Source organism: Trichosurus vulpecula, chromosome 8 (genome assembly GCF_011100635.1).
Source record: "Trichosurus vulpecula isolate mTriVul1 chromosome 8, mTriVul1.pri, whole genome shotgun sequence".
NCBI classification, from domain to species: domain Eukaryota; kingdom Metazoa; phylum Chordata; class Mammalia; order Diprotodontia; family Phalangeridae; genus Trichosurus; species Trichosurus vulpecula.
In genome coordinates, this window is record NC_050580.1 from 109,959,389 (window position 1) to 109,978,662 (window position 19,274).

A 19,274-nucleotide genomic window follows, 5' to 3' on the forward strand; every position below is an offset into this window, starting at 1 on the left:
ATATATATGTATATACATATATGTGTACATACATATACATATACATATACATATACATATACATATACATATACATATATATATATGTATATATATATGGATAATTAAAGCTATGGGAGCTGGTGAGATCATCAAGTGAGAGTATAGAGAGAGAAGAGGACCCAGCACAGAGTCCTTTAGTTGGGAGGCTTGACATGGATAATGATCTAGTAAAGGAATTTGAGAAAGAGTGGTCAGACAAATTGGAGAACCAAGGGAGAACATTGTAATGAAAACCCGGAAAAGTGTGACTATCCAGGAGGAGAGCATGGTAAACTGTATCAGATTTTGCAGAGAATTGGAAAAGGATGAGGATTAAGAAAAATCCATCAGATTTGGCAAGTAAGAGGTCATTACTACTTTGAAGAGAGCAGTTGTAGGGAAGGCAAGGCAGGGTAAGAAGCATTAAACATGTACTATGTGCCAGGCACTATGCTAAGTTCTGGAGATATGAATATAAGCAAAAAGAAAGAAAATCCTTGCCCTTTAGGACCTTACATTCTAATAGGGGAAATACCATATGTATATAGAGAATAAATGTAGAGAGAATAAAAACAAAGCAAAAGCAGTTAAATACAAGGTGGTTTCAGAGAGAGGGCATTAGTAATTGAAGGGATCAGGAAAAACTTCATGTAGAAGGCAGTACTTGAGCTTCATCTTGAAGTAAGAGAGAGAATCTATGAGGTAGGGGTGAGGAATGAGAACACTGTGGTCCATTTCATGACATGTCCATTTCAAAGGCACCAAGACTATCTTGTAAGAAATGGGAGAGAAAGCCAGTTTGACTTGATTGCAAAGTGTGGGAGGATGAATTATATGCACTGAGAATGAAAAGGTAGGGTGGGGCCAGATTTTGAGGGCATTAAAAGCTAAACAATTTACATTATCCTAGAGATAATTGGAGGCATTAGATTTTATTGATCTAGGGAGTGACTTGGTTCATCTGCAATTACAGAAAATCATCACATGCTCTGAAGGATGAGCAAGAGGAGGTAGCACCCAAACTGGATCGTACATGAAATAACATATACATATACACATACATATATATACACACATACATATGTATGTATATATACATAGATAAAATATACTTTCGTATAGCCACCTGTGTTTTATGAATAGCTATCTTTCTTTTCTCATTTTTCCTGATTATGTATAAAAAGTTTTTAACATTTGTTTTTTTTAAATTTTGAGTTCCTAATTCTCTTCCTTCCTCTACCACCTTATTGAGAAAGCAAGCAATTTGATATAGGTTATACCTGTGTTGTCACGTAAAACATACTTCCATATTCGTCATGTTATGAAAGAAAATGCAGATAAAAACACAAGAAAAATAAAGAAAATAAGAAAAAGTATGCTTTGATTTGCATTCAGACTCCATCAGTTCTTTCTTTGGAGGTGGATAGTATTTTTTATCATAAGGCCTTTGGAATTATCTTGAATCATTGTATTGCTAAGAATAGCTATGCCATTCAGGGTTGATCCTCATACAATATTGCTGTTGCTTTGTACAATGTTCTCCTAGTTCTGTTCACTTCACTTCGCATCAGTTCATTTAAGTCTTTCCAAGTTTTTCTGCAAGTACTCTGTCATTTCTTATAAGCACAATAGAATTTCATCACAATCATATACCACAACTTGTTCAGCTATTTTCCAATCGATGAGTATCTTTCCAATTTCCAATTCTTAGCCACTACAAAAAGAGTTGCTATAAATATTTTTGTACATGTAGGTCCTTTTCCTTTTTAAAAATCTCTTTAGGATAGAGACCTACTAGTGCTATTGCTGGGTCAAAGAGTATACACAGTTTTATAGCCCTTAGGGTACAGTTCCAAATTGTTCTCCAGAATGGTTGGGTCAGTTCACAACTCTACTAACAATACATGAGTATCCCAATTTTCCCACATCTCCTCCAACATTTGTCATTTTCCTTTTCGGTCATATTAACTAATCTGGCAGATCTGAGGTGGTACCTCAGAGTTGTTTTAATTTGCATTTCTCTAATCAATAGTGATTTTGAGCACTTTTTCATATCATTATAGATAACTTTGATTTCTTCATCTGAAAACTGCTTGTTCATATCCTTTGACCATTTATATCAATTGAGAAATGACTCGTATTCTTATAAATTTGGCCCAGTTCCCTATATATTTGAGAAATGAGGCCTTTATCAGAGAAACTCGCTGTAAAAAAAAATCCCCAGTTTTCTTCTTTCCTCCTAATCTTGGCTGTATTAGTTTTGTTTGTGCAAAACCCTTTTAATGTAATCAAAATCATCCATTTTACATCCTGTTATATTCTCTATCTCTTATTTGGTCATAAATTCTTATCCTTACCTACTGATCTGACAGGTAAACTATTTCATGCTCTTGTAATTTGTTTATGGTATTACCCTTTATGTCTAAATCATGTACCTAATTTAATCTCATGTACCTAATTTAACCTAATACAATGTGAGATGTTGGTCTACACCAGGGGTGAGGAACCTGCGGCCTTGAGGTCACACATGGCTTTCTAGATCTTTAAGTGTAGCCTTTTGACTGAATCCATGGGTGGATTTGTAGAAATGCATGGAAAAATGGATTTGTCTATAAAATTTGGATTCAGTCAAAAGGCCACACTTAAGGATCTTGAAGGCCACATGTGGCCTCGAGGCCACAGGTTCCCCACTCCTGGTCTATACCTAGTTTCTGCCAAATTGTTTTCTAGTTTTCCTAGCAGTTTTTGTTCAATATGAGTTCTTCTCCCCAAAGTTTGGATCTTCAGGTTTAACAAACTCTAGATTATTATGGTCTTTTACTACTGTGTATTGTGTACCTAATCAATTTCAATGATCCACTACTCTATTTTTTTGCCCATACTAGATTTTTCTGATGATTACCTGCTTTGTAATACAGTTTGAGATCTGGTACTGCTAGACCACCTTCCTTCACATTTTTCTTTCATCGACTCCCTTGATATTCTCGACCTTTTGTTCTTCCAGATGAATTTTGTTATTTTTTTCTGGCTCTATAAGATAATTTTTTGATAGTTTGATTGGTATGGCACTGAATAAGTACATTAATTTAGTCAGAATTGTCATTTTAATTATATTGGCTCTGCCTACCCATGGGAAATTAATATTTTTCCAGTTGTTTAGATATGCCTTTATCTGTGTGGAAGGTGTTTTATAATTGTGTTCATATAGTTCCTTGGGTTTGTCTTGGCAGGTAGATTCCCAAATATTTTATTTTATTATTTTATTTTATTTTTTTGGAGGGGGGAAGGCAGGGCAATTGGGGTTAAGTGACTTGCCCAAGGTCACACAGCTAGTAAGTATGTCAAGTGTCAGAGGCCAGATTTGAACTCAGGTCCTCCTGACTCCAGAGCCAGTGCTCTACTCACTGTACCACCTAGCTGCTCCAACTTCCAAATATTTTAAATACAAAAAGAATACTTGTTGGAGAAAAATGTATATTCTTAGCTACAAAAAGAAATACACAAGGAATTTATCCTATGAATATAGCTGGTCTCACTTACATCAAAGAAATCTACCTATCACATTAGACAGGGAGGAGATCTTTCCTGGGATGCTGGATTCCTCTACCTTCAGCAGCTAAGTTTTTTGGTTCTAATAAGTGAGAATGATATTGAAGTTCACAGTTTTGTCCTTCAGCTCACTTACAACAAAATAGCTGAAGACAGTGTCCTGGGGTTCATATGGGAGGGAGTGTGTGTCTTTGTCTACTTTTCCTACAGGTTTCAAACTGACTTCCAGAATGGTTGTAACAATTCATACCTCTGCCAACAGTGCACAAATGAACTTGTCCTCCTGTCCCTCCAATAATTTTTATTTTCCTTTCTAAAAATCTGTGCTGATTTCATTACTGACAAGTGGAAACTCAGAGTTGTTTTCAATAGCATTTCTCTTATTATTAAGTGATTTAAACATTCTTTTAGTTATTGAAAAAAGTGAGAAGGAAAGGAACCTAGAAGGACTATGTCTCAAAATATATATACTGTAAGGCAATCATCATCAAAAACATATGGAACTAGTTAAAAAATAGAGAAGTCACTTAGTAGAACAGTTTATAATAAAATATACAAAAGCAAATAATCATAGTAGCCTAGTATTTGAAAAAAAAAACAAAGACCCTGGCTATCTGAATAAGAAATCACTATTCCATAAAACTATTGGGAAAACTAGAAACCTGTTGGCAGAAACTAGAGTAAGACTGTACACCATATACCAAGATTTAAAACATTTTTCCTTATAGTTCTTGATAGCCTTGAACTCTTCCCCCAACAAAATTCCTGTTCGTATCTTTTAACCATTTATCTTTTAAGGAATGACTCTCATTCTTATATATTTGAATCAGATACCTACATATCTTAGCTATTAGACCTTTATCAGAGAAACTTGCTGTAAAGATTTTTTCCTAGTTAACTTTCTCTTCTAATTTAACTGTGTTGATTTTTTTCTGCAAAAGCTTTTACATTTTATATACTCAGAATTGCCCACTTTATTTTCTGTGATCTTTTCTATCCAGTTTTCCTCCATCCATAGTTGTTAAAAGTATCTCCTTCTTTGCTCCTCTATTTTATCTATGATGTAACTTTTTATATCTTTTTCATGAATACCTTTGCAGCTTATTGTCATATACAGTGTGAGATCTTGACCAAAACCTAATTTTGTCCAGGTGTTCTCCCAGCAGTTTTTGTGGAATAGTGTGTCTTTATCCCAGTAGTTACAGTCTTTGGGGTTTTCAAACACCATGTTCATTTGCTTCTCTGTGTTGTGTTTATCTAATCTGTTTCACTGATTGACTTTTTTAGCAAGCATCAGATGATTTTGACGATTAGTTTTTTGTAGTATAGTTTGAGATCTGGTATTGCTAGGCTCCTTCCCTTCTCACTTTTTATTATTACCCTTGAGAATATTTGTACATTCAGATGAATTTTATTATTTTTTTAGCTTTCTAAAGTAACTCATTGGTAGTTTGTTTGGTAGTCAGTATGCCACTGACTAAGCAAATTAATTTTGGTAGTATTATCATTTTTTATTCTTTTGAAATGGCTTAAACATGAGAAGTTAATATCTCTATGATTATTTTGGTTTATTTTTATTCCTGTGAAGTGTTTTATAGTTATATATTTTCTGTGTGTTGTGTTAGGTGGACTTCCAAATACTTTATGGTATATTGTAAATGTACTTTTCACTTTCTATTTCTTTGTGCTGGGTTTTGTTGGTAATATGCAACAAAGCTGAGGTTTTATTTTATATTCTGCTACTTCAATGGTTATTTTTAAAATTTATTTTTAGTTGAATTTCTAGGTTCCTCTAAGTAGACAATTATATCATCGCAAAAGTGATAGTTTTGGTATCACTTTACCTTTGCTTGTTCCCTCAATTTATTTTTCTTAATTATTTCTATTGCTAGCATTTGTAGAACTGTATTAAATAATAGTGGTGACAATGGATTTGCTTTACCCCTGATATTATTAGAAAGGCCTATATCCCATCTCCATTACATAAAATGCTGATTCTTGATTTTAGATAGATATTATTTGCTACATTAAGGAGAACCCCCTTTATTCTTATGCTTTTTAGTGTTTTTAACAGAAAGGTTATATTTTATCAAAACCTTTTCCTTCATCTATTGATATAACCTTGTATTTTTATTTTTGCTATTAATAAAATCCATTTTGCTTATTGTTTTCTTTATATTAAACCAACTCTGCATTTCTGGCATGAATCTAACCTAGATTAAAGTCTATAATATTAATATGGTAATGTAACCTTTGCTAATTTTGCTTCAGTATTTGTTAGGGATATTGGTCTATATTTTCCTTTTTCTGTCTTGTCTTTCCCTGATTTGGTTTAAAGATCATTTTGCTATCATAGAAGAAATTTGGTAGGATCTCCTCTTTCATATTTTGTCAAATAGTTTGTGTAATATTGGTTTTAATAATTCTTTGAATATTTCAGGCAGTTCACTTTAAATCCATGTGATTCTGGTGCATTGGGTGGGGGGAGTTCATTTATGACTTGCTCAATTACTTTTTCTGAGCTTTGCTTATTTAAATTCCTTAGTTCTTATTTAGATAATCAGTTTGTTTTAAAATTTTCATAAATATTCATTCATTTAGGTTTTTCGATTTTGTTGAATTTGTGTTGTATATTTTTTGTATATAATTTTGTTGTATATATATAATTGGGCAAATGGTTTATTCCTATTTCCTTTAATGTTTTGTAAATTCTCACTTTTAATTTTTTGACATTGTAATTATCTTTTAAAAATAATATTAGTGCTTTATTTTATTCACTTTTTCAAACACCTATCTTATTTTTATCAATTAATTGTTTTGCATTCAATTTTGTCCATCTCTTATTTGATATTTAGAATTTATATTCTGATGTTTATTTAGGGTTGTCTGATTTATTTCCTTTCTAGTTTTTTAATTGATTTATTTTATCTTTTGTGTTGATGCAAGTGGTTAGAAATATAAAATTTTCCCTAATGATTGAGGCATTCCAAAATCTGTGGTATATTGTATCATTGTCATTTTCTTTAATAAAATTATTTCTATGATTAGTTCTTTGATCCTTTGATTCTTTAGGATAAAATTATTTGGTCTCCATTTTTGAAGCATTTCCTCAAGTGCCCCTTATTGATTATAATTTTATTGCCTTGAGTTGAGCATAGGATGTATTTAATATTTCTGCTTTTCTACATTTGTTTATTAGGTTTTTATGCCCTAGCGTATGGTTGATTTTTTGCCATATCCAGCTGAGAAATCTGTACATTCTTTTCTGTTCTTGTTCACTACTTTCCAGAAATTGATGATATCTCACTTTTCCAAAATCCTATTCAAGTCTTTAACTTCTTATTTATCTTTTTGTTAGATTTGTCTAGGCTTGAAAGGGGACCATTGAGGTCCTGTAACGGCAACCACACTGGCATACCCAGGATCACTGGTAGTGCAGGTTCTTAGATCTGCTTTATTAAGGAAAGCAACTTAAAAGGGGTCAATGATCTTCTTTAATTACATATAAAAAATACAAAGAGAAATAAAGACTAACAGACAGAGCTCTACTGCCTGAATCAAAGGTTGACATCCACCACTGAACTGAGAAAACCTTTACCTCTGAGGAGTGAGGGAGCTCTGAACATAAGGCCCCTCAGAGTCTCGACTAGGGAATCATAACATGTTTCTCATAAGCAGGCCCCCAAAACAAAAGCTCACCTCTCAGAATGTATACTCTTTTGGCTCAGTGCCTAATTAGAAATTAACAAAAGGTGTGCAAGCCTTCCTACAAGCTAGCAAGCGTCCCTTAATAGGTGCCACATGAGGGCATCTATGGGTGGGGAAGATCTTATTCCTCATTAACCTTACAGGTCCCCAACTACTGTAATTTGCTGACTGCTCCTTGCTGTTTGAGAGGCTTTTCCTTCGTATACTTAGAAATTATATCGTACAATGCATAAATATTGTGTTGATGTTATTCTACATGGTGCCTTTAAGCTTAATGTAGTTCATTTGTTTGTTTCCTTTAAAAACACTTATTTTTATTGTTGTCTTATTTGGGATCATGATGGCTATTGCTTCTTTTAAAAATTAGCCTAAATCATAATAAATTCTACACTAGAACCTCATTTTGACTCTCTGTGAAACTTTGCTTCAAATGTGTTTCTTATAAATACATATTGTTGGATTCTGCTCTCTAATTTTTCTAACTTTTTCTTATGGATAAGTCCATCCCTTTTATTGTCGTGGTTATAATGGTTAATTGTATATTTCCCTTGATCATATCTTGTGCTTTTTCTTTTCTTTGCCTTCTCCCCCACAACTTCTGTCTTTACTAAGAAAGAGGTAGTAAATGAGAAGAAATGTAATAGTATTAATTTATAATTGAAGTGATCTCTCAGGTAATCTAATTGGGCTGGGTTCCTCTCCAATCTGTCATGCTAGCATCTTAACCAGAAATTTGCTCCCAGAGTAGACCAGTCTGTCTATACAACAGTCTCTGATCTCATTATCTGCAACGTTTCCTCCAATTAGGGCATGATACTTCTTGCCTCACAGGTAACTCCTTGGACAGGACTTGTGTCTCCCAGATTGATTGAACTGCCCTTTTTGGTAGATAATAAGAATAATGGCTCAGTGATACATTAATGTATCACTTTAGCTTTCTTTAGGAAAGTTAGCCACCCATCTGTGGGTGTTTGTGCTTCAGTGGGGGATCTAAAGAAGATAAGCATATTAATATTTTTGTTGACTTCAGATTTTAGATGTGCAATATCCTCCAGTATGTTGTGGCTTGCTGAGGAAATCACTTTCAACAAGCATTTGTTAAGCATCTGTTATGTGCAAGGTACTATGTTAGGCGTTATATTTGAAAGTTTTTCACTTTTTTCACATATAGATGAAAATAAAATTACCTTGATACCTTCATCCATGCTGACTCCTGAAGAAAAGTGGAGACAAAGAGGTATGCATTTTAAAAATGAACAATATCATAGGATAAGTAAATTCAAGCTTATGTTAACCTTTAAGGTAAATTGCTTGATGAACCCCTTTTATGAAGTAAAGTATCTTTTCTGGGATGGGGAATTATTTTTGTGTGTCCCATGGCCTTTACTTTCTTTTTTCTTTTTTAATTAAGATTTTTTATTTTTAGTTTACGACACTCAGTTCCACATAATTTTGAGTTCCAGATTTTCTTCCCCCCTTCCCCCTATCCCTCCCCAAGATGACATGGAATCCCACATATCTTCTACATATAACTTTGCATTGAACTTATTTACACAATAGTCAAGTTGTAAAGAAGAATTATGACCAGTGGAATGAATCATGAGAAAGAAGAAACAAAACCAACAAAAAGGAAAAACCAAGGGAAAAAAATGGAGAGCATACAGTGTTTCTCAATCTGCATTCAGACTCCGTAGTTCTTTCTTTGGATGTAGACAGCTCTCTCCATCATGAGTCCTTTGGAGTTGTCTTTGAACCTTGTATTGCTGCGAAGAGTGGAGTCTATCAGGGTTAGTCCTCATGGAATCCATATATCTGTGGTTGTGTATAATGTTCTCCTGGTTCTGCTCTGCTCACTCAGCATTTTATTGTGTAGGTTTTTCCAGGTTGTTATGAAGTCCGTATCTTCCCCATTTCTTATAGCACAATAGTATTCCATTACCTTCATATACCACAACTTGTTCAGCCATTCCCCAATTGATGGGCATCCCCTTGATTTCCAATTCTTTGCTACTACAAAAAGAGCCACTATAAATATTTTTGTACATATGGGTCTTTTTCCTACTTGTGTGATCTCTTTGGGATACAACCCTAGAAGTGGTATTGCTGGATCAAAGGGCATGAACATTTTTATAGCCCTTTGGGTATAGTTCCAAATTGCTCTCCAGAATGGCTGGATCAGTTCACAACTCCACCAGCAATGTAACAATGTTCCAGTTTTCCCACATCTTTTCCAGCATTTATCATTTTCCTGTTTTGTCATTTTAGCCAATCTGACAGGAGAGATGTGGTACCTAAGAGTTGTTTTGATTCGCATTTCTCTAATCAATAGTGATTTAGAGCATTTTTTCATATGCCTATAGATATCTTTAATTTCTTCTTCTGAAAACTGCCTGTTCATATCCTTTGACCATTTCTCAATTGGGGAATGACTTGTATTCCTATAAATTTGGCTCAGTTCCCTATATATTTTAGAGATGAGACCTTTATCAGAGACACTGGTTGTAAATATTTTCTCCCAATTTTCTGCTTCCCTCCTAATCTTTGTTGCACTGGCTTTTTAAATACAAAAACATTTCAATTTAACATAATCAAAATTATCCATTTTGCATTTTGTAATGCTCTCTATCTCTTGTTTTGTCACAAACTCTTTGCTTTTCCACAAATCTGATAGGTAAACTATTCCTTGCTTTCCCACATTTCTTGTAGTATCAGCCTTTATTCCTAAATCATGAACCCATTTTGACTTTATTTTGGTATGTGGTGTAAGATATTGATCTATGCCCAGTTTCTGCCCTACTATTTTCCAATTTTCCCAGCAGTTTCTGTGAAATAGTGAATTCTTAGCCCAGAAGCTGGATTCTTTGGGTTTATCAAAGAGTAGATTGATACCCATGGCCTTTTCTAAAGGAGGGTTATTCTCCAAAAATAGATCTTTGAGGGTTCCTTTTGCCCCCTCTAAGATACTTGGTAAATCTTTTGCTTCTTGATCACCTGTAGAAATGCTGCTTATAAGTGCAGCTGTTGGACTAAGTTATTGAAAAAGGCTGTGTAAACTACCCTCAAAATACAATCAGGACTCATATCTTCAAGGAAAAGAGGTCTTCATGAACTATCTTTTCTTATTGTTTTACTCTTCCATCTTGACATCCCCTTTAGAGCCTGCGTAAGTAGTTTCTCCTACATAAATTTATTATGACTAACACCCATGGTCACATTTTAGACCACCTTAAAGAAAACCAGACCAAGTGAGGTTCTGTCTGTCTGTTCTTTCTTTCTTTCCACCTCCCTATCTATCTCTATTTATTGAGGGAGGGAGATGGAATTCTCCATGGGCTAAGCATCTACTTTAAATAAAGCATTCCATGGTATACCAAAATATTTTCATAGTACAAACTTCTTGCCAAATTTGTACTCATATTAAGTATGCCTACAGGAGAGCAGGCTTGCTACTCTCCTTCCATGATACAGCTCTCTTTTTATTCCTTCATTACTCTCTCTTATTGATCATTTCCCACAGTCCCTTGTTACCATCTGTATGCTGCTGTTCCAGATATAATGGAAAGAATGTTGTATTTGGAATAAGGAAAGATCTAGGTTTGAATCCTACCTCTGACACTGGTTGTGAAACTCTGGGCAAGTCACTTAAGTTTCCTTACATGCAAAATGGGGAAAATAACAATACCTTTAACACTTACCTCACAGGATTATATGAGGTTCAAATAATACATGTAAAGAGCTTTGCAAATTTTAAAATGCTACATAATTGTTAGTAATAGTTCTCATTCTCATGAATATTAATCATTATTGTTATTATTTTTTATTACCATCCCTTATAGAGAGGCAGAATGGAGTAGTGGACAGAGCCAACTTCAGAGATAGGGATATCTGGGTTCCAGTACAATATCGAATACATATTGGCTATGTGACCCTGGACAATTCACTTAACTTTCTCAGTGTCCTAGGCTACTAACTCTCAAAGATTGTAAGTTGCAGATTTGCATTTGTATATGAAGTTTTCTCACCTGGAAGCTTGCTATATCTGGTCTGCACAGATGGGATATCCTTTGTGCATGTTTTATGTATGCATTCAGACTGAGACTGTGGTGTTTCAGTGCACTTCAGCCCATCTTATTGGCAAGCTCCATAAGACCCAAAGGGGGAAAAAAGGAAAAGGTCTTGCTGACTAATCCAGGATCTTATGTTTTCCTGAGCCAATCCCCTCCAAAGCAGTAAGAATTCCAGTGCTGTTTAGGAGCCTGCGGTTTTTCCAAGAGGGCTTCCTACCATGCTATGCTGATCCATTTCCTCTAGCCCTCTCACCTATTTTAATTATTGGTCACTGTAACAGCAGGTTACTTGTTGATATATGTTGCTCTGTAGTTCTGAAGATGAAGATGTTCCACAGTTGTTTACAACTTTCTTGTCTCATAAAAATTCTTTGTTTGTTTTTCTGGGATTTTTTTTGGCAGGGCAATTGGGGTTAAATGATTGCCCAAGGTCACACAACTAGTAAGTGTGTCAAGTGTCTGAGGCTGGATTTGAACTCAGGTCCTCCTGACTCCAGGGCCAGTGCTCTACTCACTGGGCCACCTAGCTGCCCCTCATAAAAACTCTTTGAGCACAGGAAAAAAAAAGAAACATGTATTCCAGATCTTTTTAATCCCCCTTATAGTGATTATTGACTTACTAACTAAAATATTGACAGTGAGTGACTGAAAATCATACATTCTGGATGGTTTAGATTTAGTCCTTCCTGAAAGTAAGAAATCTTAGCAACCCTCTTAAGCTGTTTCCTTCCACCTGAGGAACCTATTTCACAAAGCTTATTTCTCTGGACAAAAACTTCCAGAGAAATGAAGACTAATAATATGAATAGAGAGTTCATATGATTTTGAGGCAGAAGATTAATTAGAGGTCATTGAACCCAACTGCTTTCTTCATTTTACAATCAGTCAATGAACATTTATTGAATTCAATCTGTAAGCATTTTAAAAATGAGGAAAGTGATGCCCTGAGAGGGTAAGTGACGTGCCCAGGGTAACACAGCTGGTAAGGTATGAGACTAGATTTGATCCCAGGTCTTCTGGGCTCCAGGTCTAGTGTTCTATCTACTTACTATACTACCTCTTCTTAATAGCATGAATATAAAGTTGATGATGATTATTTTACTTTAATATTTCTATCACCAATGCTACTTTGTTTCTATTTCATGAAAATGAAGAAATCCATTCTAAAGATACCAGCGTAAACACCATGGCATTTCACAAAGAAGGACTATTTGTTTCGGGAAATGTAAGATGTTCTTTTCCCATATTTATTTTCCTTTAGAAGATACATGGCAGAAAGTTTCCTTTTCCTATTTTTCTGAGACCTAGATTTTAGAATGTTAATTCTTTCAGAATACTAGTCTAAATTGCTGTCTTTGTTGTTTGTCTTTTGAAAGTGAATGAAAACTTTAAGAAATATAATCTCTTGGGGGACAAGGTGGAGAGGGTGAGGGAACCACAGTAAAGGAATCCAAGATGATTATATTTAATCATAGCCTTAGCTAACTCTTGCTTCCAGGCAACATTAATTGTATATTTCTGTCACTCTTTTATATTCTTGGCAGTGTTAGTCATGGTTTTAGCACCTCAGCAGTTTTCTCAGGGTCAGAGTTTTAGAACCAGAAGAGGTCCTTTGAGGTCATTCTTTCCAAGCCCCACATTTTTTAGATTAGGAATCAGGTCCAGAAAGGGTAAGTTACTTGACCCAAGATCACACAGGTAATAGAGATGTTGACTGTGGTCTGTTTCTGAATTTATTCCTTGCTCTTGTGATTATCCATTGTAGTTTATAACTCTGGAAAAATGAAAAAAGAATCCAAATCAATTGTTACTTTTCAATGTAGCATCACAGTCAACACCCTAGTGGCTGTTTAATTAATAGAGTAGTAATAGAATAATAAGATTATATGTTTTCTCCCTCATTAGGTCAAAGTTTTACTCTTATCTATAGGAAGGATTAGCTCTAAGGTGTTTCCTGGCAGAGTAACAGGATGTGGCTACTTCAGTTGCTAAAAATCTTTAACATGTATCTATATCTATATCTAGTTATCTCATAAATTCCCAGCTAGAACTCTACCCTCAGACTGTTTTAATGCTTTATATCCCCCTTCAGAACTGACTTTCATACCTTTTTAACCCACCTATAAGATAAGGAGTAGAGGCTTAGGGAAGAGTTGGCATATAGTGATTTATTTGCTTTGGGCCCATATCCTCAGAATGATGGACAGCCCTGAATCCAGATACCTTATAGTTGTCTAATATTGATTTCAAGAGGTCTGATCAATATATATATACATATATATGTATATATATATTAGCTCAAAATCTGTCTTGCTGACAGAAAAAAAAGACCTCGAAGTCTTCCTGTAGGCAGACTGGCAATATTATCTTTATATACCGAAGGACAGTTAAATAGCCTATGTCTGTTTATAAGCACTATCTAATATTCAGTCAATTAGTCAACAAGCATTTATTAAGCACTTATGTGCCAGCACTGTGCTAGATGCTGGGAATGGAAAGATAAAGACAAAACAGACCTTACTATCAAGGAGTATACATACTGACAAAGAGATAAAATGTATTTGTGTGTACATACATACACATATACTAGATACCAACTATTTGCTCAGTTTTGTTTTGGATGCCAAGGAAAATAAAAAAGAAGTTTCTTCCCTCAAAAAATTGGAGAAGACCAGACATGAACAAATGAAACATTAGAGAATATAAGACAGTAGACGTAATGTTAGAATAAAGTCATAAGATTAATTTCCATAAGCCATGAAAGCTACAAAAGAAAATCAGTTTCATAACTTTATCATAAATAGCATTGTACATAATTAGCAGTTTCATATAAACTAAAAAATACTACTGGATTTCAAGGAAGGAGGAGATTGATAAGGATTTGGGGAAGGCTTCCCGAAGGAGGTAAGACTTGAGCTAATATTTTTTTTTAAATAGGGAGAATTTGCTTAAAATGGGAGGGAGGGATGCACTTCTTAAACAGAATGCGTATAGCCATGCTCTTTGTTTAACCAGATTAGTGTGGAAAGTCTCTTTTACAATGACAGAAGCTGACACTTGCATTTATTTTCTTATTTTTTACATCAAGGATGGTATTGTGCATTCTTTTACTGTCAAAGAAATACATTACAGAGTAAAAGACTATTTTGATGTGCAAGAGCCTGTAGAAAATATTATATTCTCTCCTGATTACACACTATTACTGGTTGAAACCATTAAGGTATGGAATATAATGAATTCATGTTATGAAATGATAATGCAGTGTATCATGGAAAATATTCTCCTGTTGATGTACTTACAATCATATATGAAATATGTGAAGGATCTGTGAATTCTTCTTATGTCAGTAACTTCCAGTTTGGGAACTTCCTGTAAGGCAGATTATATCTCATTTATCATTTAGTGAATAATTTCTAAGGAGCAGTCTGAGGCATTGGGAGGTTATGCAACTTGCCCAGGAAAAATAAAGCTAGTAAGTGTCAGAGGAAGGATTTGAAGGTCTACCTCACTTCAAGTCCAGCACTCTATCTGCCATATCACACAGCTTCATTTTTTCAGAGGGGTTACTAAACTAGTAGATGAGGAGAATGCAAGAAGGAGATAAAATTTGCTGGGTTTTAGTAAAGCATTTGATAAAGCATCTCATACTATTTTTGTAGAGAAGATAGAAAGATGATATAATTAAATGGATTCAGATATGGTAAAATGACTGGACTCAAGAGTAGGTCTTAATAGTTCAATGTGTATAGAGAAGGTCTCTGGTGGAAGGGATGTCAGTGATTTAGTCCAATACATATCCTAAAGTAATCCTTACTATAATATACCTGACAAGTGATCATTTATTTAATTCTAATCTGTACTTAAAAGACTTGCAGGGAGGTCTTTCACATGACAAGGATTTGTCCTTGGCCTGAGCTACTTAACATTTTTATTTATGACTTGCATAAAGGCACAAATGGCCTGCTCATTATATTTGCAAATGTCACTAAGCTGGGAAAGATAGCTAAATACGCTTTACATTCTAGAGCATTGGATTTAGTCTACTAAGATGAAATTCATTAAGAATAAATATCTTACATTTGGGTACAAAAATCAATTTTACCAGCTCAGAATGAGGAGGCATGATTAGACAGTAGTTTGCCTGAAAAAGATAGAGGAGTTTTAGTGAACTGTGACCTCAATATGAGTCAGCAGTGGAATGTGGTGACCAAATTCTTGAGCTTCATGAAGACACAAAATGTAGTTTCCCTGTTTTTCTCTTTTTGATTTAATCTACTTTTGCTTCAATTTTGTCTGAGATCGTAATTACTACCCCTGATTTTTTGACATAATAAATTCTACTCCTGGCTTTTATTTTGTGTTTAAGTGTATCTCTCATTTTTGTATCATTTCCTGAAATCAATATATTTTTGAATTCAAATTTTTAATCTACTATCAGTTTCCATTTTATAGGTAAATCCATCTCATTGATATTCTAAGCTTTAATTACTTGTATATTTTCCTCCTCCCTATTTTTCCTCAGTGTCCTCCTCACCCTATTCCTATCCCTCCTCACTCCTCTGCTTTACTTCTACCTGCTACCTTGCCCTTAACCTATGCACCCCTCCAAGGATCCCTCCCTCATTCTCTCCTCCCATCCTATTGCCTTTCCCTCTTGTTTCTTTCTGAACTTAGAAGACTTTTATACCCTTCTATATATATATATATATAGTTACCTTTTTAACCCATTCCTGATCAGAGTAAGGTTTCAGCACTACCTGACCTCCCCTCCACTAGCTTCTTCTGTATCAATTTTTCCTTTTTTGCCTCATTTGTATGAGATAATTGCTTCTTTTTAATCTCTCTCTACACCGTTATAATTTTTTTAGAATATTCCCATCATTCTCAGCCCAAGCTGTTCTTTCAAACTACCCAAATAAAAATGACAGTCATAAAAGAACTGATAATATTTTCATATATAAGAAGTAAATAATTTGACCTTATTGAGTCCCCTATAACTGGTTCTTAATGTTTGTCTTATATTTCTCCTAGATGTTATATGTTCAATTTTCCCTTAAGTTCTGCTGTTTTTGTCACAAATACCTGAAAGTCTTTCATTTTGTTAAATATCCATTTTTTTCCCATTCAGGATTATATTTAACTTTGCTGGATAAGTTACTCTTGGTCATAACCCCAGTTCTTTTGCTCTTTGAAATATAGTATTGCAAGACCTATGGTCCCTTAACATGGTAGCTGCTAGGTCTTTTGTAATCCTTATTGTAGCTCCATGACATTAAAATTTTTTTTCTTGTCATTTGCAATATTTGCTCCTTAACCTGGGAGCTTCGAAACTTAGCTATGATATTCCTGTAAGTCTTCCTTTTTGGATCTCTTTCAGGTGGCAATTAGTGGATTTTTTCTATTTCTGCTTTGTCTTCTTGTTCTAGAACTTCAGTGCAATTTTCCTTAATTTCTTACAATATTGTATCAAGGTACTTTTTTAAAGAAAATTTTCAAGCAGTCCAACTATTCTTATATTATTTCTCCTCAATCTGTTCTCCAGATCAGCTGTTTTTCTGATGAGATGTTTCATATTCTCTTCAATTTTTTCATTCTTTTGATTTTATTATTTCTTTGTGTCTTAGAATGTCGTTAGCTTCCCTATGCCCAATTCTAGTTTTCAAGAAATTGTTTTCTTAAGTTTTTGATTCTCTGTTTCAAGTTGGTTGACTTTCTTTTCATGGCTTTCTTGGATTACTCTTATTTTTTTTCCTAATTTTTCTTCTATCTCTCTTATTTGATTTTTAATGTCCTTTTTAAGTTCTTCTAAGACATCTTTTTGTGCTTGGGACTATTTGTTGTTTCTCATTGGAAAAGGAGTGGCTTTTTTATAGCTCCATTATCTTTCTTTGAATATGAACAGTATCTTCTCTATCATGGCAGCTATCTATGGTTGGGTTCTTTCTCCTTTGCTTACTCATTTTTATTTATTATTTTATTTTATTTTGTTTTTAGCAGCTGTTAGTGTGATCAAGTTCTAGTCCCAAGGTATGGGGAATAATGCTTCAAGCCTCAGGTCCTTCTTACTGTAATTTTCTGAGGTCAGTCCCAGGACTCAACCTTGGGCTCCATTCCTAAGCTACAATTGGAGCCCTGGGTCTTACTTTCTGTAGTCCCTCCAGTGGCTTCACACTGCCACTCTCCTCTTTGCCTTGGAACTGGAACTGTAAGGGCCCGTAGCCAGCAGGGTCCCTCGCCCTACGCTACTGTACTTAGCAGGTATGTGCTAGCTCCTTCTCTCCTGCAGCAGCAGCCCCACCCTGGACATGTCTGGTCAGCACAGCTGTGCTTGGCATCCCTCAACTCTGCAGAGACAACTGATGCTATCCACCTGAATTTCCTATTCTATACTTCTGTGTTCCTTCACCAACCTTTTTCTTCTTTGCTCTTGTCTGAGAGAACAAGATAGCCCTTTTCCTTGTCACAGATAATTCCTTCCGTCTCCATAATCCTATTCCCTTAGGGACTTTGTTCCATCAATGAATCCTTGATGAAGGAAGGAAGGAAGGAAACAAGCATTTATTAAGCACCTACTATGTGTCAGGAATTGTATTAAATGCTTTGAAAATATTATTTCATTTGATTCTCAAAACAACCCTGTGTTCTAGATGCTATTATTATCCCCATTTTACAGTTGAGGAAATAGACAAACTGAGGTTGTGATTTGCCCAGAGTCATACAATTAACAAGTGTATTTGAATTAAGGTCTTCCCAGCTCCAGGCCCAATGTTCTATCAACTGTGCTATCTAGTTTAGTTGTATACTGGACCCATGGTACTTTCTTCCTCCTTTTTCAAGGAATTCAGCTCATGGGTTATAGTCTTCCTCTATGCCCAAATTTCTTTGCTTTTTGGAGACTTCAATATTTATGTCAATATCTCCTCAAACACCTACCAGTTTATCATCCTCCTCAAATCCCACAACCTACAGTTTCATGCTACCTCAGTCACACAGAGGGATAGGCATTGATTAATTCTTCCAGCTTGTATTGTATACCTACCATGTGTCAGACACTGTGTGAGCTGCTTAGAGTACAAAGATAACAACAAAACAATCCCTGCCCTAAATGAGCTTCTATTCTGTTGAGCGGAAATAACAGATTAATATGTGTGTGTGTGTGTGTGTGTTTAAGGGGCAGCTTGGCGGCACAGTGGATTAAGCAGTGGGCCCGGAGTCAGGAAGACCTGAATTCAAATACAGGCTCAGCCACTTACTATCTGCGTGACCCCAGGAAAATCACTTAACCCTGTTGGCCTCAGTTCCTCATTTGTAAACTGGACTGGAGAAGGAAATAGCAAACCACTCTAGTATCTCTGCCAAGAAAACCTCAAATTGAGTCATGAAGAGTTAGAAATGACTGAACAACAATATGTACATATATGTATAATGTTTGTGTATGTGTATATATGTGTGTGTATATATACGTGTATATATACACACACACATACACATATATATATATGAAAGGCAATGTGGTGTATTAGAAAAAGCATTTAGTTTGGAGTCAGAAGACCTAGGTTTAAGTTCTGCTTTTGATATTTGCTAGCAAGGTTCTTATTTTGTAAAAAGGGGATAATATGATATCTCGCTGTATAGTTCTGATTCAAATTACATAATATATGTGAATCACCATGCAAATCTTAAAATTCTACATACATGTCAACTATTACTACTATTACCATCTTTAAAAATAGAAGGAAATTCCTGGTTAAATCTGGTGACTAGAACTTTCAGGAAAATAGAAGTTTTTATGCTTCAGTTTCGGACTTAGCTCTTTGAAAGAGATCTGAATTTGTAATCTGTAAGAGAAGTCATGGGCTTACCACTTTGTCACATTACCCTCTCCCCCTTTTTCAGATTTATTTCAAAGTTAAAAAAGAAAATCCAATG

General features: G+C 34.9%; 1 protein-coding gene across 1 annotated transcript in view; it reads left to right on the forward strand.

Annotated features, from left to right (window-relative positions):
* Positions 1 to 19,274, forward strand: part of LOC118829600 (cilia- and flagella-associated protein 43-like) — a 168,140-nt gene that overhangs the window by 29,246 nt on the left and 119,620 nt on the right. Inside the window, exons 9-11 of the mRNA XM_036736553.1 lie at positions 2,704 to 2,717; positions 12,500 to 12,570; positions 14,434 to 14,565. Of these exons, the coding sequence (XP_036592448.1) occupies positions 2,704 to 2,717; positions 12,500 to 12,570; positions 14,434 to 14,565 (217 nt within the window). The remainder of the gene's footprint in view (positions 1 to 2,703; positions 2,718 to 12,499; positions 12,571 to 14,433; positions 14,566 to 19,274) is intronic.